The 24,855-nt window shown below is 44.6% G+C and overlaps 3 protein-coding genes across 4 annotated transcripts; 2 read left to right on the top strand and 1 right to left on the bottom strand.

The window, feature by feature from the left end:
- Positions 1–1,589: 1,589 nt before the first annotated feature.
- si:dkey-110g7.8 (GTPase IMAP family member 8) lies at positions 1,590–8,839 on the bottom strand. The gene is made up of 6 exons (XM_035615531.2): positions 7,649–8,839; positions 6,400–6,955; positions 5,016–5,113; positions 4,739–4,870; positions 3,938–4,528; positions 1,590–3,852 (listed from the first exon to the last, which is right to left on the bottom strand). The coding sequence occupies exons 1-6, from the start codon at positions 7,677–7,679 to the stop codon at positions 3,779–3,781; spliced, it is 1,482 nt and encodes a 493-aa protein (XP_035471424.1). The 5' UTR covers positions 7,680–8,839; the 3' UTR covers positions 1,590–3,778.
- A 161-nt stretch (positions 8,840–9,000) lies between these two features.
- On the top strand, positions 9,001–15,358 carry adsl (adenylosuccinate lyase). Its single transcript, XM_035615534.2, has 12 exons — positions 9,001–9,293; positions 11,634–11,837; positions 12,322–12,366; positions 12,644–12,723; positions 12,849–13,020; positions 13,139–13,185; positions 13,311–13,401; positions 13,574–13,643; positions 14,086–14,233; positions 14,379–14,559; positions 14,832–15,008; positions 15,170–15,358. The coding sequence occupies exons 1-12, from the start codon at positions 9,150–9,152 to the stop codon at positions 15,254–15,256; spliced, it is 1,446 nt and encodes a 481-aa protein (XP_035471427.1). The 5' UTR covers positions 9,001–9,149; the 3' UTR covers positions 15,257–15,358.
- Positions 15,359–15,827: 469 nt separating this feature from the next.
- tmem150b (transmembrane protein 150B) lies at positions 15,828–20,235 on the top strand. 2 transcript variants are annotated; one of them, XM_035616385.1, is made up of 8 exons: positions 15,828–15,868; positions 15,953–16,022; positions 16,160–16,236; positions 17,904–17,963; positions 18,164–18,231; positions 18,581–18,708; positions 18,851–19,028; positions 19,576–20,235. In XM_035616385.1, the coding sequence occupies exons 3-8, from the start codon at positions 16,172–16,174 to the stop codon at positions 19,785–19,787; spliced, it is 711 nt and encodes a 236-aa protein (XP_035472278.1). In that variant the 5' UTR covers positions 15,828–15,868; positions 15,953–16,022; positions 16,160–16,171; the 3' UTR covers positions 19,788–20,235. The 2 variants fall into 2 exon arrangements, with proteins under 2 accessions (XP_035472278.1, XP_035472279.1); XM_035616386.1 differs by lacking the exon at positions 15,828–15,868 and having other exon boundaries at positions 15,875–16,055.
- Positions 20,236–24,855: the final 4,620 nt, after the last annotated feature.

Genomic DNA, 24,855 nt, shown 5'->3' with positions numbered 1-24,855 from the left:
ACAAACCGGGAGGAGGATAATGGAGGCCGCCTGACCAGCAGACTGCTGCAGACGCATGACTTTTCAATCAACTGACAGTCATGTGAAGTTACAAATGATGTTCCCAGGAAATAGGTACACCAATTCTGCTGCTTTATTGATTTACTTCTGCAGCGTCTGTGCACTTTGAGAAGAATATATATATGGGAGAAAGGAAGAGCATGTGAGAAAAGGGAGAGAAAAAAAAGAAGACTGCTGACTGGTGCTGACCGAGGCACAGCTTGAATAACACTACCAAGAAAAATGCGTACATTCAGCCTGTAACTGGCTCTCGGCGTGCCCACTATAATTGGCCCAGGCTTTCGTCCAGATAGCTTAGGAACAATCTATACGTGGAGGAAGGCCAAAGTCAAGATGGTGTGGACCGATTTCCAAGAGGGAAAACATTTCCTCCACTAAACACTTTGCCATCTCTCTGTGCACGCTGCCTATGTTAATGCCCCTATTCTACATGGGTAACTTTTCCTTTAACATGGCCACAACACTGTCATTTCATCATGAAACTTTGCGAATTATATCCAACAACATAGATAATAAAAGAGGTTTACATTGGGATAAAATAACACTTCCAGGGTTATACTGCCATCCAAGTGCTGTGTACTTGGGAGCAAAAGAGGAAGAATCAAGATTATGACTTTCTGAACAATAATCCTTGAAGGATTTACAAACCTGACCAGACTTATAGCAGCCAAGATAAAGAAAACCCTGAGAGAAAGAAAGCTGCAGAGTTTATGTTTTGATAGGTCAAACATTGTGACCACAATTGGATTTCCAAAGTACAAAAAAATGATACTGACACTACTTAAGATATACTGTGCACCCACTGTGTACCCAAAGTAATGAACCTACTGTAAAACCCATTCAGCAAAGTATTTGTAATAGAGCAGCTAAATATACTGAATTTTATCCACAATGGCTAAACTTGAAAAAAAATAATTAACATGAATATGTTATAATGGGAAAGGTTTAAGTTAGCCAAACATTGTCATAGGATGCATTTAACTAAAAGAACATTAACAGAACATTATTTCTTGTTGTGTAATTTTCCGGAGAGGCTACTTTTTTTCATGTGGGATGTTAAGTTGGCAAGAACTGGGAGGATTTAAATTTAAGATTGTGTGTCTGTTTTTCTCAGAATGTGGAGGTCTGAGTTTGTATTTTGGTCTGTTTTCAACGTGACCATGGTGTGTTTGCTTTTGTGTTTAATGTCATGCCCGTTGTCCGCTGATGTATGTAATGTTTCATTTAATTAAATTTTAATATAAAAAAATACAGAATTGTAGTTTTCAAAAAATATTTTCTTATGTTCATTATAATCATCCGCACTCCTCTGATGTGAGTGAATGATGGCCTACATCAACACAACATACGAATTTGCTTGAAATAGAGCAACTTAGTGACAATACTGCAATACTGATCACTACTTCCCTCCTCAGAGAAGTTCACACATCATGTCTGAATACTACCGTGTTTTGTCTTCTAGTATCGTAGTCCAGGCGAAGGATGTGACAATTGAAAAAGGAGCTAAATAATGAGACGAAAGCCAAAAATACACAACAGTATATCCACATCGTTTTTTAATTATTATTATTGTTGTCTGGGGATGAACAAAGTACTGATGACGCAACCACCGCGTACGAAGGGCCACACAGGAAGTAATGCCACTTTCGGCTACAGTAAAGTGATACACAGTGCAAAATGCTCCGCTAAAAGCCAACGACGTAACATATATTACACTAAATATACACTGCTTATACAACATATTCACAGGTGGAGTGGGACTAGGACTCCGAATGGATATTTGAAAAAGTCATGCTGGTCACACTAAGTGCTGATGTAGCCTACAACACTAGATGAAGCACAGAGTCAGTAAAGCACAGAGGAAGCAGTCTCAGGGTTTCTTTTATACAGTAGGCTACATCATTTGTATAAAATCACATTTTACAGCATGGCAGTGGTATCGGTCACGTGTTATACAGTCCAGACCAGAAGTATCTGGACAACTGCACATTACTTTGTTTCTTTCAGGCTCTGTGCCTCTGCATATTTAGTGTCTTCCTTGATGCAAAGCTAATCAAATTAAAGCAGTGACTTGGCACTTCAATGTCGAATCCATTCATTTGTTTCAAACTAAATGTGCTGAAGCGCAGAGCCCAAAGAACAAAAAGTGTGCAACTGTCCAAAACACCTCCAGCCTCGACAGTGGTTCACTAGATGTACCTTTCAGCGTGACTTCTCTTTTCTTTGACCGTTTTTTTTTTTTTTTTTTTTTTTTTCAGTCGTAAAGGTAGAGGGTTGTGATGTCGTACCAGAATATCACATGGACCTGCTCGAAGCAAGTCAGAGCAATAAGAAGCGAGGTTGCCTTCAACTCTATAGGCACCCATTTATCTGCATGCGGTGTCTTAACATGCCTCTGAGAGCTGGATATATGTATATATTCCTTTTTGATTTTTTTCAAAATATCACTTCAGATGACAAGGCCGGATGTATAAAAAGGTAGCAAAAGCCCTATGTGAGCTCGAATGGTTCGTGAGGTTATGTTGTTTCTGTAGCATGCGAAAGCTGGATGTAGCCTATAGGATACTGCCCTGCCGCAGGGCTGTTCTCCCACTCTCACGCTTTGATGCTGAGGCACGAAGCTGAATCTTAACTCATCGATAAATTCACGACCACAAACAGTGAAGCAGAGCCAGCCAGAGCAGCTCCACAGGGATCTGAGACTGCGCAGTTTCATTACAGCTCTTTTTTTTAAGGGTTTACGAGCTCCTCCTGGGCACGAATGCTACAGCAAAGGTGGGGTTAAAAATATATATTTACTACCTAAGATGGTGTCAGTTAATTTCCTTTTTGGCACAATAGAACCAAAGTGACCAATCAACCTAAGTGCAAAGACCGTCTCTCTTCTGGTTCCGGCAAACTGAAGCAAATAGTCACAGGAGAACTTAATATGTGACTCAGGCCTGCAGATTTGGAATCTGCATTAATCAGTGTTACTGTGAATGAGACAGATTTTTCCCTGGAGGAATCAAGTCAACCCTGATTCCCTGAGCTAAACTAATCAAATGTTAATGAGCCAAATCTTAATATTGCTCAGGAAGTTACCATGTCCCACGTCTGAAGGTTGGACTCTCCCGATCTTTTTTTGTTTTACATTGGTGCACACATATTGACAAGTGGTGCAAAAAAGGAATTGCTATGCTCTCAAATCCATCAAAAACCGATAAAGACATCCACCCGGTCATGATCTTATTTACCATATTCCTTTTTGGTGTGAGTTTAATCTTCCAACTTGACTTGTGATACAATTATTATCAGTGCAATCTGAACATAGAGTTAGAATGATGAGTAGTTCTTTACTCTGCAGTGTTGAAACAGGGTCTTAGCAGCAGTCGATTTCTATGAACATGCTCAGGAGCAGGGATCGATATTTCTACTGAACCCCTTGAAGCGAAAGTAGAAAATCTGTCCTACTCTCGGGTTTGAGGGGACAGTTTTGAACGTTCATTCTCAGACGAGGTTGTTCGCCGTCAGTCCACGTCAAGCTTTGCTCAGTGGTCAGTGAGTTTGCTTCTCGTGGCCAGACGCCTGCTCCGAACCGATTGTTTTGCCTAAATCTCCACAGGGTTGAAAAGAGATCTCTAGATGAGGTTTAAGTAACGTGTGGTGATGTTTGGGCCTACGGGAGACTCAGAGCATGGACAAAAAGGCAGACCACTTTCCTTTTCGTGCGGCTGTATCACTGCAGCTGGCATCCTCGACAGTCATCCTCGGGCTCTGTGTTGTCAGAGGAGTAAGAGCTCTCCTCGCTCACTGTCAAATGAAACATAGTTATTAGACAGGGGCATTTTTTGCTTACAGACTCACTTAACTTTGCAAATCATACATGAAAACTTACACCACTCCGTCTGTATGGGGAGGAAGGCCTTATCTCCGTTCTCCCTGATCATCTCCTCTATCTTATCCAGTAGGACGGACACGCTCCTGTCTTTGCCCGGGATCTTACTATCCAGGACGTGGTAATAGTTCCCACAGTATTCAAGTAGTCTCTGCAGCTCCCGCCCGCCTCTAAGAATGTGCTCTTCAATGGGCGTGCGGCCCAGCCAGTCACCACAGCTGAAGAGCACCATGGTGTGGAGGCATGCACTGTCACCAAACAGAGTCTCTATGTGCGACAGAAGTGTTCGCCTCTTCCTGGCCGTGAGGGACGAGATGACGGGGAGGACCAGCAGCAGCGTGTGGGGTCCTGGCCGCAGGAGGGCAGCTCCGCGCTGGGACTCCTGGCGGATGCGCTTTGGCGTTCGCCTCACCGAGAACCAGTCCCACCCCGGGGTGTCAACGATAGTGATCCGGCGGCCCGATACGAGCGCCTGTCTCCTGAGGCACAGCTCCGTCTCCTGGCCCGACTCGAAAAAACGACGGCCCAGGATGGCGTTTCCCACCGAGCTCTTTCCAACGCCCTTCCAGCCCAACAACAGCAACCTCAATTCTACACACACACCCATAAGACAGAGACAGATGAAGAAAGACACAGGAAAATAAATGAGAGAAACAGAGAGGCCCTTAGGAATAAAAGATCAGAAGAAGAAAAACAATATCGATTGTCCAGTAATGAGTAAGCTTTTTCCTTGAACACCAATTCTTGCGCAATCACCACTTTTCTTTATTGCATTAGTCATTCAGTTACACACACACACACCTCTGGGAGGTCCTCCGATCATCTGATCCCTCTGTCTGGCGTGCTCCTCCATCCTCATCCTCTCCTCCTCCAGGGCTCTCCTAGCCTGCTCTTCCTCCAGCAAAATCAGTTCATTCACCTCAAAGTACCAGCCTGAACAACAGCAACAATGAATTATTAACTTTAACGGTTTTCGGTCAGCTCTATGACACAAACGGTGCATTCGTTAATAATGCAATAATCATCAAGATGGAGGCTGCAGGGTCATTTCGTGTATCATTTAGTGTTAAAAACTGACCTTGGTTGTCTGTGATCATCTCCTCCACCTTCTCCATCAGCTCTGGTACCTGTGTGTTATCCTCTGTCTCTTTCTGAGTGTTATCGAAGGCGTGGTACCTGCAGGTAGAAGGACACGTTCACATTTAAGGGTGCACTTCACCAATGCTTTTGCATGCTGTTCAGTTTACTCTTCACGAGGAGTCCATGTTTAATGTCTGTTTCCAAAGCTGTTAAAATAATAACCCTAATGATGTCACAGTGACATAGTCTGGGTTATGTTGGCTTGGAGCCTGCATTGTGAGCTGTGGGGAGAGGAAATTGAAATGCGTTGGTATTCGGGGGGAGGGTTTTTTAAGGAAGACACTATCAACTGATTTTACGTTTTTTTCATCAGAGTATCTCGGCCCCTAACTCTATAGAGCTGCAATACTAAATCTCTGGAGCACACCTTAAATGAATGCAATCACAAATGGTTTAAAAAAGCAGATGTGTACATATCTTATAACATACTGGACTCATAACGGACAGCGTGACCAGCTGACATTGGGCGATAGGCGAGGTTCACGCTGGACAGGTCGTCAGCTCATCACAGGGTCGACATAAAGAGACACACAACCATTCACACTCACATTCATGCCTACGGCCAATTTAGAGTCTCCAATGTGCGAACCGCATACACGGGAGAACGTGCAAACTCCACACAGAGAGGCCCTGGATGGGTTTTTTCTGAACCTGAATTCAAACCACCATTTCAGTCCATGCAGACTTCCTCCTTGTCAAAACCTGGAGTCTACTGTACATTACCCACAATGCAACAAGACCAATGGCAAGTTTGGTCTGAGTGATGGTGAGCAGTTACAGAGGACTGTACAGCTGTTTTCAGACATGAACTGCAAAAAAAAAAAATTGGATGAGTGGGGAGTTTGCCTTTCACATATGACGAACGCAGCAGGGAATTGTCTGAGTAAGATGTGTTCACAACAGCAGGAAACATCCAGGTGAGGCATGGAGCCTGGTAAGAGTGCCCACTCACCCACCCTAAATCTTTTAGAGATTATCCTGCTGTACTCTCACATGGGTGCACATTTTCCAGAAGTTTAACAAGGAGGCTGGCAAGATAAGTTCCAGAAAAAATGTCCAGAGCAACATTTGCATTCTCACATACAGCCCCTCTGGAAAAGGTTCAGGAAAATGTTTGTACGTCAGTATATATCTGTAAGCAGCTTAAGTAAGCGAATGTCTTTCTAACCACAACTCCTGATTATTATTTTTTCATTTTCAAACTTGTAGTCTTGAGCCCCAACAGTCGTTGACTCTATAGTGACACCACTTGAGGCCGTTTATCAGACTTTGTGAAATGTGAAATGGAACAGAGGAGAGAGAGGGAGCAAACATCCCTATACCTGCTTCCACATCGCTCCACCAGCCACTGCAGGGCCTCTCCAGTGTTCGATATGTGCTCCTCAATGAAGACACCTTTGGGCAGCTTTTCCACCCCGGTGAAGAGCACCATGGAGTACCTCCAGGTCCCTCCGCCCAGGGCCCCCAGTTGCTCGTCTGCGGCCCTCCTCTGGGTGTCAGTGAAGGGCTGGGTGACGGACACCACCAGCAGTATCACGTGGGGCCCAGGGGGGCAGAGAATTGCCCCCATGCATGGCCCCTCGCTGTCCAGGCTCGGCGGGGCCTGCGGCGGACTGTCTGACTCGGCGCCAGCACTGTCGTCGTTGTCGGCTTCGGTGTCGTCCTCCGGGTCAGCCGGGATGGCCCATGGAGGGGTGTCGACCACGGTGACACGTCGGCCGTAGATCTCTGTGTGGCCCACGTTGCTGTGAGTTGTCTCCGTCCCAGCGTCAAAGACCTCGTCCCCCAGGATGGTGTTGGCAGTGGAGGTCTTACCGGACTGCGGGCCCCCCAGAATCAGCAGTCTGCGCTCAGGGGGGTGGCGGCCCCTGGGGTCACCTGTTGAAACACACAGATGAGACTTAAATTCCCCACGAGGAAGAGATTCTTGACTGATTTTAATCTGGACAGTTTTAATCCAGTTTCCTCTTGTCCCCAAAGTGCTTTCAGGAGATGACCACATTACTCACACACCAATTAATGTCTTCGTCAAAACCTCATCCGTCCTTTCTGTTTGTACTAGTTACATTTTTCTTGTCGTCTTCTTATCTGGGCTCCTTGCTACCTATTATTCGTGTCCGCATCCCCTTGCCTGCCCCTAAACCCAACTCCCGGCATGCCTCCACTTTGGAAGAACTGGGTGAGAGCGGAGGAACTTCGGACTCCTTCCAGAGAGAAACGGCACATGGACAGAATTATGGTTTACTTTGAGTAAAAAATGACAAGAGGATGAATGCTTTTAAGACATGGCATCACAGAGAAATGTAAAAGGCAAGATGTCTACTCTGCGAGGATGACAAGAGGAGAGGATGCAGTGGTAGGTTACTCACTGCTGTTGACACTTTCCATGTGGACAGCAAAATACAGGAAGTTGGCTCGAGCAACAGTTCCCGACTATTGCGGACGTCTGGCCCAAACATGACACGGTGCTGTGAGAGTTCACCCTGCGTGCTGCGAGTGAGTGACTGGACGGATGGTGGTGATGGGGAGCCTGCGGCGAGGCTGCGCTGCAAAGAATCAGGAAACACTTACCAGTGTCGGAGGCAGAGGACACAGCAGCCATCTTGTGTGTAGAACCTCTGGCTTCCTCCTCCTCAGCCACCCTCCTCCTTCTCCTTCTCGCCTCCACGGTTGGATTCCTCTTCTCGCCTCTTCAGAAAGCGACGGATCCTGGGTGGCGTGCGAAAAGGTGGCAGCTCAAATGCTCCTTGGCTCTCTCTTTCACCCTAACCCTCATCCTACTGCGCTGTGACTCCCTCTATCTTATGTTCCCTCTGTATACCACTGCCTCCCTTCCTCTCCTCATGCCCCTTCTGCCACTCAACCTCTCCCCCTCTTTTTTTTTATCCTACACACCCCCTCACCCTACTATGGCTCTTTTCCGTCCTTCTCTCGTCTCCTTGTCTTCCAGCGCTCCTTCGTTTGTCTTATTTATCTGTCTGAGCAGAGGGGAAGGATTGTGCAATGCAGGAGACTGGAAGCAAAATCCACCCCTGCAGCAGGAGCAGCTCCAGGAAGATGTCTCGTCATTTTTTTCTTTTCTTTTTTTTTAGAGGCAAAACAGTGGAAGCTGTTCCTCTCACTGGCTTGTATCACACAGCAGCAGCAGCAGCAGTGTGGCACTGTATGCAGACTGCAGTCAGGAGGACAGATAGAAAGATGGATAGACAGAGAGAGGGAGAGAGAGAGAGGGAGCACTCTGTTCTGTTTACAGCTGGATTTATTCCCCAGCTGCTGCATCATGCACAAACACAACTATTTATATGAATGCCTGCCCCGCAGACACAGAAACATGTGAGGCAGTGTGGGCACCTATGCTGCATGAACACATTTAAATATCGATATTAGACATGCAACCACAGCCCAGTGATTAGATAAAAGCTCCAATAAATACTACATGACTGTAAGACGTCATACAGTTGAATTTATTTCAAAGCACCGTGCCCCCTTGGTGTAAATGAATTCTGAAGGATACATCATGCGAGGCAGAAGGATTATATAAATCACCCTGGGTGCCTGAGCTCATCCTTGGCTCCTGATCAGGTTAATTGTGTTCGCTGTATGGCGAGATACATTCACGGACCCCGGGGTAAATCACGTAAGACAGGTTTAAAAGAACAACAAACATTTGCTTCCTGCATTTTGAATAAGAAAAAAAAATGAAATAACATCATTGACACGTTTTGCAAACGTTATTTTGTTGCTGGGGAAGATTTCGTGTGGTGTGTCAGGGTTTAACGATCCGGTGATGCAGCTATTTTTTGAGGGGAAATGCGACCGAGGGGCAGCGGAGAGTCCGTGCCACCGAGCCGTACGCGAAGTGACGCGCAGACCTCACGCCGTATGTTGACGTAGAGTGTCGTAAAAATACAAACCGCACCGCACCGCCTCGTCCACGTGACGCCCGGGCGCCACTGAGCTGACGCCGGCGCGGACGTTTTCAGTGTGAGCGTGTGTGTTTTTTGTTTTTTGAAAGGGAGCCGGGCAGAGCTACGAGGTTTTTTTTAAGCGGACACCACCGGCTCTTGCGAACATGGCGTCGGCCGACGAGTTCATGAGTTACCGTTCCCCGCTCGTGTCCAGGTACGCCAGCAAGGAAATGGCCTACAACTTCAGCGACAGGAAGAAGTTCAGCACCTGGAGGAAGCTGTGGATCTACCTGGCCAAGGCTGAGAAGGTTTGACTCGCTCGTAGCAGCGTCTTTGCTGTTTCTGTGTCCACACGTGCACGTTTCTGACGAACCTCGCGAGTCGTGCGAGCCGCAGCTGGCGACCTTCAGGGAGCCCTCTCGAGTTCCCTGCTCTAAATTTAGAGTCAGCAGCGGCACCACCGAGCAGTCTGCACAGCCCCTGAACGCAACACAGGCATGCCTTGTACAGTGAACAGTTAAAGGCCAAGGAGGTTGTTGTCGTTCATCAAACATATTCCAGACAAAATAAAATGCTTCCTAAACTTAAAATTGGCCTATTTACCCATACAATTTAATGTATGAATCTAAAACATGAGGAATAAATAATATAACAGCAAACTCATCGGGCCTCCAACTTCATAATTTAATTATTGGACAATTATTTAATCCTAATTATTATAATCACTTTTACTGTATGTCAGAAAAATAGTAAAAATATAAATAAAAATCAGGGCTGGCCCTAGGCGAGATTTTGGATTCCCCCACACACACACATGACACATGACACACCCCCATTACATACCCAACACCAGTCACCACTTCATTTTTAAAATGAACACACTGGTAAACATTGTACAACAACATCTAAGTTATGTTCAATATATAATAATATTAATAATAATATGATATGTTGATGTCTTGCATCCCGTCATGATGGCAGTGTTTATCATGTTGTCAACTCATGACTGACAGTTCAGTCTATTTTTGTAACTTGGTCCCCTAGGTGACAGCCTACGTCGCCTATGCCACAGGCCGCCCCTGAAAAAAAAATCTCTGTAGGATAATTCCAAGCTGACAGATTCTGACAGAGAATTAATTGTCTTGTTTTGTGTCTTTCAATTTAACATGATGTGAAACATAAAAAGGCATCGGCTTTGTCGCACTGGAGACTGTGCAGGTTGAGAAACAACTAACATTGTTATTATAATCTTCAGAATCGATCAACTAATCCATCAGTCAACCTATTGATTTAGCTCGTATGTACATGAAGTGTATAAGCCCATATCGTTGCACATGTCCTGCATTTAGACAGTTACTTTTCCCACTGCAGCCCTGTCCCATACCACATACTGTGAGAGTGGTCGACATGATGATGAGATGGAAACAAAGGGCACAAAATGTAGCTATCATGCCGATGTATCTGGTTTCCATGGGATATATTCACTAGATCACAAGATTTAGGTCTATTTGATCACTTTGCTCAAACCATGGATTAACACGTGGGTCAAGTTTTTTTTTTTTTTTTTACAGACACAAACGTGTGTTTAATCAAGCAGAGTTTCATAGTTGATGATGATTTCAGCTGACTTTAACTAAATCTTTTTTTTGGGGGGGGGTTGTTAACAGTTGACAGAGCCTCTCTCACATGCATCACCTCACATGATCTGGTCAGAGTCCGTCTTCCCCACTTTTCCGGTTCTTCGAGTGTGTTTTCTCGTCAGGGAGTGAGGTTTGGCTGTGCAGAGATGGTCAGGCCTGTGGCTGCCTCTGCGGCTTGCGTGTGGAAATAACCGACAGAGAATGTCACGGTAACAGGAACCTGCCCCCCCAAGAGGCTGTGTTTTATTAGCCCAGCCTAACCCACCCTGCTCTGTAGCCCTGTTTGGTTGTTTCAGCTTCAAAAATGACTGTATTCATATTTTCTGCCCTGAAATGGGTCTGCCTGCAGTCTTGGCCTTTGACACTGCCCCGTTTGACCTTGTTGACTGTTGAACTGTGTCGTAATCGTAACGTGCATGGAGAGAGGTATTTCTAGTGCTTGGGACCAATTTCTCAATCAGTGGTCTCATCCCATGACTGCTGTATCCTAATAGAGAGAAATCTAATCAGGAGACGGAGCGTCCTCTCACGAGGGCGGCACATGTCCGTCAGGACAGAAGAGATTTTGTTTTGTTTGTCCGCACTGTTCACCCATCAGAGAGAGTGATATATTATTTAAATTTGATCTTTTAATAAAAAGAACAGAGATTATCAAGTGCCTGATTTCAGAAAAGCCAACAGGAAAAGGGTGTAAATCAATGATTTATCGACAAATTTATCTGCAAACTTTGCAAATAACCGAAAGTTGCTGCCTCACTGGAAGTACTTTTAAAATATGCATGCAGTATAGTTTTTTTTAACACATTTAGTTGGATTATCTGAGCATAAAGAGGTTGTTTAACATAATTAGCTGAAATATATTACAGTAAGCATTTACAAAATGACCATCTTTGGGTGGACATTGTGCTCCAGAACATCTCCAGTGTTATGACATTATAGACCAACAAATTGCAACTTCAAAATTCTTCCGTCTCACTCCATCTCGGTCTTCGTCGTTCCCCTCTGCAGGCTTTGGGGCTGCCCATCACGGACGCCCAGGTCCTGGAGATGGAGAGCCACGCGGAGGACATCGACTTCGCCATGGCGGCTGAAGAAGAGCGTAAGCTCAGGCACGACGTCATGGCTCACGTCCACACTTTCGCACACTGCTGCCCCACCGCTGCCCCCATCATCCACCTCGGCGCCACCTCCTGCTACGTCGGAGACAATACTGTAATCATGATGACTATTGTATATGTGACTGTAGCCTGATCACACCAACAGTGATCCAGTATTTTGTCTCGAAAGCTGCTTTCAGACATGCAATGAAGTCCCTTGTGGGGATGCAGAGTAAAAATCTCTGGAAGATTCACGTCGAGCGAGTGGGCATGTTGATGACTGTGAACTGAGTTATCATGTCATGTCCTGCCTTCTTTCCTGTTGGTTTGAACACGTCAGACTTGGACAATTTCCTGCTGTTTTTTTCACATGTGAAAGGCCAATTCTGGAAAATGTCCTGACCAAATTTTCCAAGTTAATGTCTGAAAAGTCGTCGTGCATGTGTGAAAATTCCCAGGAGTGCTAAAGTGAATTCTATTCCCCTCTAGAAAACAAAACGCTTTAAAGTGATTTTTGTTGTAAAATCTCAAAAAACAAAGTGCTTTTCTTTTCCAAGTGTTCATGTTCTCTTAAGTCTCTGTGTTTTTTTCTTCCTCAGGATCTGATTATGCTGCGTGATGGATTCGACATCCTCTTGCCTAAGGTGAGGCTCAGCTGTTTGCCAGAAAAACGGGCACACCCGTCCAGCGGTGCATCTGTGAAATCACTGGAAATAGGGCCATAGCGACTCTGTTGTGGAAGCCTCAGCTGTTCAGTAACAAGTCAGCAATGTAGAAATAATCCGCTCTTTTTTATTTTTTGCAATCATAAAAAAAAATAAAAAAACAAACCAGACATGTGAGGGTTGTCCGTCTGGGCATGAGCAATAACGGTGTATTATGCAATGATTCAGTGCCAAAAGCCTGTTTTGATTTCTACAGCTGGCCAGAGTCATTGACAGATTGACGAACTTTGCGGAGACGTACGCGGACCTCCCCACGCTCGGCTTCACACATTACCAGTGAGTCTGAATACAGCCGCAACTCTGTTATCTGCTGTGTTCCCATGTGTCTATGTCATGTGTCTGTCAGTTTTTCATGTATTTCTTTTCCAACAATCTGTGTCTCCTGCCCGCTCGCTCCACAGGCCCGCCCAGTTGACCACAGTTGGGAAGCGAGCATGTCTCTGGCTGCAGGACTTGGCCATGGACATGCGGAACCTCCAGAGAGCTTGCGATGATCTTCGTTTCCGGGGGGTCAAGGGGACCACTGGGACCCAGGCAAGCTTCCTGCAGCTCTTCCAGGGGGACCATGACAAGGTATGAGTCATCATCCATTTGATTTAAATCAAGAATGTACTGATTAAGCAATTTGGTCTTTTCATCCACTTAATTTTTTCTCTTACCAATGATTGTATTTCATGATTTCCTCCACCAGGTGGACGATCTTGACAGGATGGTGACAGAGATGGCTGGCTTCAAAAAGTGAGTTCTAAGTTTCCAATATCCAGTACAATCATATTACCTCCCTTAGTATAATGTGCAGAATAAAATAAAAAAAGGTTTTGCCTTGTCATTAGCCCTCATTATGTTTTTCCCATCTCACCCAGAGCCTACCTGGTGACTGGCCAGACTTACAGTCGTAAGGTCGACGTAGACTGTTTGTCCACCCTGGCGAGTTTGGGAGCTACAGTTCACAAGGTGAGGCCACAAAACAAATGACTCCATCTAGTGGTGTTTTGATGGAACTTGGGTTTTCTTTTCTTTTTTTAAAGCACTGTGATAAAGCTGCTCCTTTTACACAACCTTTAAAGGAGAAATGAACATTTTACATAAACTTGCTAGAACCAACGTTCTGATGTGTCTGCTGCAGATCTGTACAGACATCCGGCTGCTCGCCAACCTAAAGGAGATCGAGGAGCCTTTTGAGAAAGAGCAGATCGGTATGTTCACTCATTGCACAGTGGCAAGAAACGTTAACTGAAACTTTTGTAATTACCTACATTTATTTGCATCTAAAGCGAAAGCTTTTCAGATATGAACTCTTGAAAATGTCCATAAAATTGGGTGCGGACATTTTCCCTAGAACATTCAGGCGATGGGTGGCGCCTAGGGAGAGCGTCCACTCGCTTGCTGTGAAACTTCCAAAGATTTTCCTGCTGTGTATATATATGGGCTCACTCTGACATTTTCCAGGGGCTGACAAGAGAAGTTCCAGAAAATGTCTGGAGCAACATTTGCAGATGGAAGCAGCATAATTTACAATAATGAAAGTAGACAATGTTTTTTAAAATAATAATCATTGTGTTGTTGCTGTCCATACTGAACACACCATTCACTCAAAAGATGATCATGTCAGCATGACCTTCTCTTCACCCACCCTAGGTTCCAGTGCCATGCCGTACAAGAGGAACCCCATGCGAGCGGAGCGTTGCTGCAGTCTGGCCCGACATCTGGTGGCGCTGCTGGCCGACCCACTGCAGACGGCCTCGGTGCAGTGGCTGGAGAGGACGCTGGACGACAGCGCTAACAGGTTCGTAGGGAGTTTGTCTTTCATAAAGTGGCCCCGGTTGCATGTGTTCGCCAAACTACCAGCTCTTACTGAATAATACTGGCTCATGCAGAAACTTGTCTCTCCTGCTTCCCACGCTCCTCTTATCACGCTGAATGCACTGCAGGAGGATCTCCCTGCCCGAGTCCTTCCTCACAGCGGACATCATCCTCAGCACGCTGCAGAACATCACAGAGGGACTAGTGGTCTACCCCAAAGTCATCGAGAGACACATCCGTCACGAGCTCCCCTTCATGGCCACAGAGAACATCATCATGGCCATGGTGAAGGCCGGTGGCAACAGACAGGTAGGAGGAGGAAGTACCCCGTGATGCGAAAGCGATGCTGCTCAGCGAACCAATTAGCATTGACAAAATAATTAAAGATCTGAACGTAAAGGAATAATTCATTTATTCGAACCCGTGATAGAACCAGAAAAAACTTGACTTTATTAAGAGATTATATATTAACATAACAGAGTTGCCACTAACCGGCCATCAAATCACAAATTGGTTCCAAACGTGTATCAGATGATACTCTGCACCCAGGTCTCCATCATTCTGCGGCGTGTCTCCCTCAGGACTGCCACGAGAAGATCCGCGTTCTGTCCCAGGAGGCAGCGTCTGTGGTCAAACAGGAGGGCGGCGATAACGACCTGCTGGCCAGAGTACAACAAGACCCCTACTTTGCCCCCATCCTGGGGCAGCTGGACGCCCTGCTTGACCCCAAGACCTTCATTGGCCGTGCTCCGCAGCAGGTACAGCATGAACAGTCCCCCAACTTTTTTTCTAGACGGCTTCTCTGACATTTTAAGTGTAACCACACTTAACACTCATGCAAGCATCCTCTGTCTTTTTGTCATGGTCACTTAAGCTATAGAAAGTTATGGCCTGTAATAAAGTCTCTTTTTTTTTTTAGGTGGCCAGGTTCCTGCGTGAAGAAGTACATCCTCTGCTGGAGCCATATAAGGCAAAGATGGACGTCAAGATTGAGCTTGAGCTCTGAAACACAAAAACTGACGTGCACGCGGAGAAGAAACTTTCGTCATAGCGCATGGCCATGGTGACTGTTACGTTATACCTCAATAAAGAACGATTATTGAATGAATTTCTCTTTATTGTCATTTTCCTTCCTGGCTGCTGCATTTTTTCAGAATTTTAATGAAACCCCTCTCATATGAAAGTTGATCATTAATATTGTGGTAATAAATTGTGAGTAATAACTCCTGTCATCTTTATTGACAGGGACCAAAGGTCATGTGTGCTTCCAGGGCTTTTACAACATGCTTAGTCATATGAAAATGCTAATTAAATACTTCATTGAATTTTTGATCCAGCACTTTATTACCCTTCATTTATGATTAATCCTGTAGACATTCGCATAAAGCAAGTGCTTCAATGTCAGTCACTGAATTTTAAGCAGTTCAACTGAAATCCAAGCCAATGTTTTTTTTCTTCTTCTTCTTCAGTTAACTGAAAGGAAAAGGTAAACCGTTGAGAGGAAACTCTCTGGGGAGGAACTTGTACAAGAAGTTATAAATCTAAAAAAAGCAGAGTCAAAGTCCAGCCCAGCCCTGTGAAGTACAGTCACTTCACCATCCACGCGCCTCCTCACTCAGTAAGCACAATACCTCATACTGAACCGTTGTGATAATACTTCAGGAGAAAAACTTGACTTATCACTTCATGTGTGCGACGTCAGGACAGGAAGTGCAGGAGTGTCATTACAGTAGATGAGGCAGCGCTGAGTTACTTTGCATGACCTTCATGAAGTGAGTACACCTTGCTCCTCTGAACTTATTAAGGTATAAATATAGTTGTTTTAGTTTTTGCATTTTTACTTGACAAGTTTATTAGTTTTGTTACGGACAGTTGGCTTTTATTTTCTGTTTCCCTTCATATGAACCAGCTGTTTTGCAACATGTGGCTTTGGGCATTGCTCCCCGTCTGCCTGGCTGTCTTTGGCACTGCGGGCATATGGACTGTGTGAGTATTCGTCCCCCCCTTCCTCTATTAACATTTTCTTTTCGTTTTCATATTGAAATTTATAAATCTAAATTAATTTCCCAAAACTGAACACTGTAAAAGTTATTTCTTGAGAACTCTCCTGTTCTGAGTCTCTGTTAGTTTAGCAAATATGAGCGTTTTCTACAGCAAAGCTTTTACTCGTCGCTCCAAAGGGTCAGTGCTACTACAAGACTGATTATAAATATTGTTTGATTTAGAAAAACTGCTTTCTTAATTTTCTAACTGAAATGTGTTGGAAGGTTCTGAGTCCTCAAACTACCAAAAGAGCTGGAATAACTGCAAGCCCAAAAGCTGCACACCTTCCACTTGTGTGAGCAGGGAGCACCACCAGAACTAGTAGTGGTCACTGTAACGCCCGAACATTATAGATTACAGCCTGCAGTGTTAATATTCTGTCTGTACTGTATGTGGTAGTGGGCAGGGAAATGCTTAGGGTAGAAGGGAAGAGGCGCACAGAAGGTTATACATTTGCCTAAGGGTGAGACACAAAGATGGACTACGCTCAAAATCTTTTAAATGTATTTTATTGTTAGCTATTAATATTTTAATATTATAAGTCCTGAAGAGGAGCTGCTTTTTACAAAGTTAAACCACCCATTTTATCACAAACTTCAATGTAAAAAATGAATTCCATAAGGGGGAATAGATTCTGGGCACTATTCTTGATACTGTGAATTGTACAGTAAACTGTTTGAGTCTCAACCTACAGAATGTAATGTCGTCTGTAGTTCATCATTGTGAAAGCAAACAGCATTTTATAACTACAAATAGCAACATTGTTTCACCCTTCAGATGAGAAGTGTGTGTGTGTGTGTGTGTGTGTGCATACACAAAATAACTCAACAACCCATGGATGGGTATACCATACCTGGTGGGAATTTTATTTGGGAGGGTATCTCCAGATGTTTAAAGCTTACAGCCAGTCAATTAAAGGTCCAGATAAGGTCTGAGAAACACATTTTCCACAAGTACTAGGGGGCGTTCGAAAGCCTTTGTCAATCAGATTATATTGATTGTATTTATTAATATCATAGGATAAGTGACACCACGCTGTGTTTTGAGGTATCTCTTCACCCACTAGGACTAGAGACACAACCTTGAAGCTTGTAGAGAACAAAAGATAATTCATGATCATATGGTAGAATAGTGACGCCATAATGAAGTGATATTAGTACAATACAGGGACAGTTCTCTATTTATAAAAAAAAGGGGCAAGCTGTTTTTGCCTACTTGATAAATGTTTATTGATTCTTGCACTTTTGGGTAATATCTTCATGGTTGAATGCACTTATTTGTAAGTGGCTTTGGACAAAAGCGTCAGCTAAATGAACATAATTTAATGGAATACATAGTGCACGCAGGGTAAGCATCGCCCCTCCGATGCATTTCACTTTTGAAGAAGAGCCAACATGTGTCTGCCTCTGTTTTGCTTAAAGTCTGCTCCAATAATTTGATCACAAATGTGATACACTAATTAGCTGGTAAATTGCCGTTCAACCTTGCACATATTAAGGGTGAAAACTGACTAATATAATCCTATCAGAGGAAAAGGAATACATGCACCACATGCACCACTGAGTATTTAATGTCTCATGCATTTAGTCATCATACAATTGTTTTCTTAGGTTTGCGGTGGCTGTAACAAATGGATCAGTCAACCTCACAGACGGATTCCCTTACATCAGGTTGGTATTAATCCTCTCTGTCCTGAGAGGTGATGACCTGCTGTAGAGAGTTTCGCCACTTCAAATGGACTTCGAGTCCCCGTTGTCTTCCCTTATTAAACACGGCAAACATTGGCAAGCTCGTCTGTCAATATCAAATCTTTTAACTATTCATTTAGGGTGAGTGATAATGCAGATTTTTTTTCCTACTCTCCGCTTAGCCATTGTGGCACATACAACCCTCAGAGCTGTCTCTTCTCCCAGATCTGCAACATCAGCTCCGTTTTGGGTAATGACAGATACTGTATATTTATGTCGGCCTTGACAGAAGCCCTCATTTCCTAATGTTCCTATGTGCCTGCATACTTTATGTTCAACCTGCTTCAAAGTTAATTTAGAGCCGCTGTTATTCATTGGTTTATTTCCTCTCGTAAAATTGTGTATGCAGCAGTTCTCAAACTTTCAGATGTTGTCAGTTTGCAGAATGACATGCTCAAATTTGATTACCTGTCATGGCAACATATAGATCAGGGTTTTGTACTTGTGTCTCTCTTTACATTGTTCTTTAATCGTAATTCTGTGTTACCATCTTTTCTCCCCTTCCTCTGCCCTCCTCCATCCCCGTCGGACTCGCTCAGCCCTGTGGATTGTGGTGATCCGTTTCCAGCAGGTCAGGGACTGTGGTAACCATGGGAAGGCCAACACTGCCAGCATTGTTTTGGGATTCATCTCCTCTGTGGGGATCTCTGTCATTGGAAACTTCCAGGTAACAGCTTTCAGAAATGGGTACACGAATAGAGAAACTCTTAAAAAACCCCCCAACACTTTAGTTTATCTTTTTGTCTGTCCGACTCATAATGACCACTGTGATCACCGTTATCTCCGCTTCCTCTGCCTTCACCGCTTAGCAATCCATTTTAATGGGGATCCACCTTTTGGGAGCATTCCTGGCCTTCTTCGTTGGCCTCGCCTACTTTTGGGTCCAGCTGTTTCTGACCTATCGGGGTCAGCCGTCTCCGGACCGATGCTGGGTGGGGCCTGCCAGGGCGACCTGCTGCATCCTCTGTACAGCCCTGGTTATTACCAGTATCCTTCCAGTCTGTGGGCATTAGGAAATGATCAAATCCAAACTAAGATGTACAGTTTCTGCATGGATGTGTGTTCACTGTTGCAACCACAACCCTGCAGCCCGTCCTCAACATGACCATGCTCCAGCGGTGTCCATTCAAACTACCGATTTTAAACTGGATGTTATTTAACACCACAAAATAATTAATCTTTTAATGATACATTACGCTTAAGAATGTTTGTTAGTTGGATATTATTTTTCCTCTAATTGATTCAGCTAAAGTTGAATGGCACTGCCTGAGATGTACCGTACAGTATCTATTTTGAAAGATTCCTCAAATTGTTTGTGACGACAGCAACACAAACCAGAACAGGAAACCACAGACAGAGAGGCACAATTGGAAGGGGCTTATAATTCAAACGAGGACTGCAGCACACAGAAGTAACATGCACCAGTGCACAGCGAAGCCAGGCGTCGAAGAAACTGCAAGCCAACTCACATTTTTTTTTTCCTGCGTGTTTTGATTTACTGTTTTGCTCCTTGACCTGCCTTCCCCTCCTTCAGTGTCTGTTCTCCACAACAGAGGCTTTCCCTCCGAGGCTGCTGCGTGCGAGTGGACCCTGGTCATGCTGTTCTTCTGCCTGTTTGGCCTTTTTGCCGCCGAGTTCAGACACATCGACTGCCACCACCTCACTGTCCAGACACGAGCTGGGAGGAGCGACTGCAGCCCGGCCACACTCAAAGTCAACGGCTACGTGGCGAATGCACTCAGCTGAACACACGCACGTACACGTACGACTGTGTACGAGTGCGTGTGGTTCAGAAACATCAGCTTTCTCGGGCTGTAACAACTGTTGCCATATTCTCTCTTATGTAATCCAGTGCACTAGATTCATATTGTACATATCGAATTACAGCACACAGTAATTCAATAGGGGGTTCCTGATGTCACTATTTATTATATCTTTGTATTCGAAAGATTCAATAACACATTCATTTGATAACTATATATTTGAACGTCTTTATAAAAAATATATATTTACCCCTTTCTAATGCCTTTTCTCATGTTGTGTTAATAGCATTTAGGACCTTTTCCTACACGTTTGTTGTCCCACAATCAACAGCGGAGGACATCAGGACACACATTATCTTTCTTTATTTTTACATGATAATCTATTAATTTTATCTGATTAATAATAAATTGCACTATAAGAAGTAAAAACACTTGTTTGTCAAGTGAGTTACTGGAACAGGAGAAGTCGTGATATTTTTGCCTGCCAATGCTTTGAGGTATTAATCAATGATGCAAAAATTTGCAAAATGTGGTCTGTTGACAAATAAATTGATCGACTAAATGTTTAGCTCTTTAAACAGAAGAAGCTGCATCCAACTGGACAGCGCTTCTGAAACTCGACTTGACCCGTGTAGCAGTAAATACATGTAAACACACGGTGGCACCATTCAACCGTCCTTCACTCTGCACAGTTTGGACTCTGTTCAAATGTCCTGTAATTAGACTGCAAAGGAAAAATGCCCTAACACTTTCACAGCATGGTACTATACAATTTTTTTTCGCTTGTCTGCAAGTGTAAAATGATCTCAGGAGTAGTGCCTGGACACTGAATACCAGGCAAGGTCCAGTCTTTCTCAGCCTCGCTCTCCACCTGTCAGCTGGGTAATACGACAGGGGAAGGGGGAAAAGAAAAGGAGGATGGAGGTGTGATGGAATGGTTGGGTTAGTAGAAAACAGAAAAAAGCTATTGCCCACTTGAAGGTACAGAAGTACTTTTATTTTAAAGCTTTCTGCCAAGCACACAGATCCAATCTCTATGATGCTACACTCAGAATCCATGTTATTCCAGTGGAGCTGAGGATTGAGACTTAAAATCAGCCCTCTACAATAGGTTCTTCCTTTATCCTAAAATCTAACCTGCATGCTGACGACACCATTGTCATCTTCTGCAGCAGTAGTGACCGGCTGGGGGGGGTGGCGCTGTAGAGGGACGCTGGCTGATGGGAAAATGCAGTCCTGGTGCCATGCCAGCATGTTTTTGGAAGATGCCTCTAGTTTAAACTGAGGTTCTACATTTCAGCACAATTTGTCAGGGCTATTTGAGACGGGCAAAACAATGGAGCTCTCACAGCAATGCTGATAGTGGGCGAGGTTCGAGTCTTGGCTCCAGCACTCAGACCGTTCCGCTCATCCAAGCTCTCTGCTTATTTCAACATATTGTCTTGGGATCTGTTGGCACTGTCTTTGGTCGCACTTTGTCATCAGATTTTTTTTCACTTTTGTTTGTGTCCTCCATTGATGTCAATAGAAAAAAAATCACTGGGGCCATGTAAAGAAGTTTTGAGATGGGAATACTGGGCCCCCAGTGTCCAGCTCTGTCCTGACAGCATTCTTTCACATACTCCATGCTGTGTGATCGCCAGAGGGGGGGGGGGCTTTGACGAGCGGCCACAGGGATCAGACGGACGGCTCGGAATTCTATGGGAATTTCTCTCGAGTGCTGTTATTTACCAGTGTTTCTGCTGCGGGCGGCAAGCAGAGTTCCTACCCACACTTCTGGCTAAACAATGCCGCCCTCGGGTCTCTGATAAACTTGTTCACTGCAGCTGACTGGCAACATGAGCGACAGCTTGCTCTGAAGTGGGCTACTTATCGACGATTTTAAAAACCAGAGGGCTTGGGTTGTCCTGTCTTGCAATCAGCCGCTCATACAGAGAAGGAGAGGAGAGCCGGGCTTTGGCGCCAAAATAGCCTTAACCCTGCTGTTTTCATTAGTGAGTATGAAAGGCCTCTGATAAGGCAGTAAAACTCATAAAATCACCAGGAGCAACGTGCAAAGATTGGGAGGCCCTTGATGTAAATGTCAGGATCTGGATCCTCTATTGTGCCACGAGGGAACATGTGACACCCGCCTTGTTGCTTTTGACTTTGATTCAAGAAGGAGGTAATAACGGACATACTTTCTAGGCCTATATACTGTAATCTCTCCCAACACCTGCTCGCGTTCTCGTCTCTCTTATCCCCTCAGCAGCTCTTGAGCAGAAACAATGGCAATGCTTTTCTATCATGCAGTGGTGCAGTCGCCGCTGAGTCCGCTATCAGACACGGTGGTCGCCCTCGGCCGCACAGCCTCCCTGTAACAGCGCACGCCGTCAGCTCTTATCATTCGAGAGCCAAATCCTGTGCATTCCACGACGAAAGGCCACGTTATCGGTAAGACAACTAGATCGACCAAACTCGAAGGCCAAGGGATGGCGGCCAGTTAAACGCTGGGGTCGGTGATTGGCGGGGGGATGGCGGCGGGATTTGAAAGAGGTTGCAGAAGAGAAATGGGATTGTGCAAAAGTGGTGATCCTAGAGACGGACTCAAGGGTCCCAGAGAAATGAACTGAGTGATAGAGACAGAAGAGAGAGGAAAAGAAGAGTGGGCACCAACAGCCGTGATCTCACCCTCCTCTCCTCTCTCTTTTGGCAGGGGCTTCCAGAAAGCTGCCCTTTCGCTGAAAAATGCCAAGCACACCGCATTCCACCAGCCACACAAAGGCCCTCCCTCGTCTCAGCTGCACAGGCACAATCAGACAAGGGATAATTATATAATTAGGCTGGCTGCATGGTGCAGACAGGGCCCTCAGATGGTGTGTTGGTGTGTCATATTTATGTTAGCAGACAATGAAGAGAGTCTGACTTTATCAGAGGAGGCATTAGAGTGTGTGGGGGGCTTCAGCTGTGGCACGGACTGTCATGAGGGGTCGATAGAGCGACCTTTAGCCCGTGGCCCGGCCTCGGATCAGGGCACCCATTGTGGCCGAGCCTCGGTGTGTATGTGCGTGTTGGCATCCTGTGATATGTGTGGAGGAGGTGGGGACTTTTTTGGGGGGCTTCCTCCCATAACCAGTCGATATAACTGACAGGAGGTGAAAATAGTAGACACAACTACAGTCAATCACTGTTGAAGTGATTCCATTGGTTTGGTCAAGAGTTGCATTTGGACATTTCAATCATTCATCTTTTCTTTCAGAGATCTGAAATACATTAACTTTGGCAAATGTAAACCAAACATCACTTTGAGCTAACAATGAACATCAGTCATTTATCCTTTACTTTGATTTCAACTAGAACATTTCAAATATGTCCTTTTTGTGATTTCTGCCTTTCTTTTACCCATGGATCTACAACTTTGACTAATTTAGGAGCCTGTTCTCAAACACATACAGCGAACGTCTGTCATTTTTGAAACAGCATATCTTTTCCGCATTGTAATTTATTTATTTACCATTCTTCACCGTTTACTCAATCCTTTTTCCTTTCAAGCTATCTACATTCCTCAATCTTACCCCTCGGCTGCAGAAATACGCTTGGTTGGGGAATCACACTAAATGAGCTGAACGGTTCATAGCCTAACAGATAAGGCCACCTCTGCTCTCTTGCCGGGGCAGGATCCATGCTCCCAGACGAGAATTGAGCCAGTGTCCCTCTCAGTTGGCCACGACCCAACAATCTCCCCTCGCACCGTGGCCTTGGCTTTGGGCGTGTCGCCACTTGCACGGGACAACACAGAATAGACTATTGTTGGTCGCACAAGACAGAGAACCAGGGGAGGAAGAAGAGGGGTGGTAGTGGTGGTAGCGGTGGTCTGGAGGATTGTGGGGTGAGAAATTAGATTTTAACGAGCTAGCAAGATTTCATGACAGAGTTGACAATATCTATAGAAATGTCATTATCCAGGATGCATTGTAAATAAACCATAGATGTCCAATGAATGGCCCAATCGGATGGTTGACCAAACTATTACCGGTTTAGTGCATATCTTTCATCATACTTTATAAATCAAGGTGACACATCCTTAGTTAATATCCCAGAGATGTTCCTATCTATTTATTTATTTATTCACAAAGGGAGATTGATACATAGTTTGAATGGTGCATTTGATAAATCAGATTAACATCGATTGTATAGCCACCTTGAAATGACACCTGTCATATGCAGACACATATAGGTCTGTGAGGGACCACAAATTGTGAGCTGGCTTTTTTTTTTTTTTGGCATCACAGCTTTCTGGTGTATCTGCTTTATTTACTGATTGCTTGTTTGCCTTTAGACAAACCCAAGTTAATAAATCAGAACCTGTCACATGCGAGAGAGGCATTCACCTTGAATTTAGTTGAGGTTCGTTTTTTGTAAATTTCAAGGATGACGTGAACTGTTTTGCAGAAGAATGCCATTACACAATTCACATTTGGTCTGACCTTTTTCAAAGCTCCGGGTAGATTTTTAGATTGATTGTTTGCTGCTGGGCAATCTCCAATTTTCTGGAAGACAGAAACTCGATCTGTGTGCAGCAGAAGTCTGATGTGAGGCATGACACATTTGTTGCAGATAAGCTAAACTATGAGAAATAAGTATGTGGCGCTTTGCATTTTGTTTACATTTTACATTTTATCATATTTATTTTCTCTTCTTCTTAATTGCACACAGGCGTGAATTCATTCGTGCAGTCAGTCTGGCACGTGCACACATTTCCCCAAAAAATATTTTTTGGTGTTTTGTCTCTCATATCCACGGGCGACTGTTTGCCTATAACACCAGCAAACAGTCATTAGCACTTATGAGGCTCCAATTGTCTGTCTCTTTGGTGAGATTACTGCTTTTGCACAAACGGACTAGACAGCATCGCGCTCGTAGCAACAAAAACAGCCCTCTTCAATTACAGTTTTTCTCATCCAGCTTAGAGAAGATATTCACATGTAACTCACTGCTGCAAAACTATATTTGGGCTTTTTTTTGAGACGTGAGAAACCCCCGTCGTAGTAGAAAATGGCTGCCGCTACCAA

This window comes from Scophthalmus maximus, chromosome 17 (genome assembly GCF_022379125.1).
Source record: "Scophthalmus maximus strain ysfricsl-2021 chromosome 17, ASM2237912v1, whole genome shotgun sequence".
Classification (NCBI taxonomy): Eukaryota; Metazoa; Chordata; class Actinopteri; order Pleuronectiformes; family Scophthalmidae; genus Scophthalmus; species Scophthalmus maximus.
This window is presented reverse-complemented; position numbering and strand designations above follow the sequence as displayed.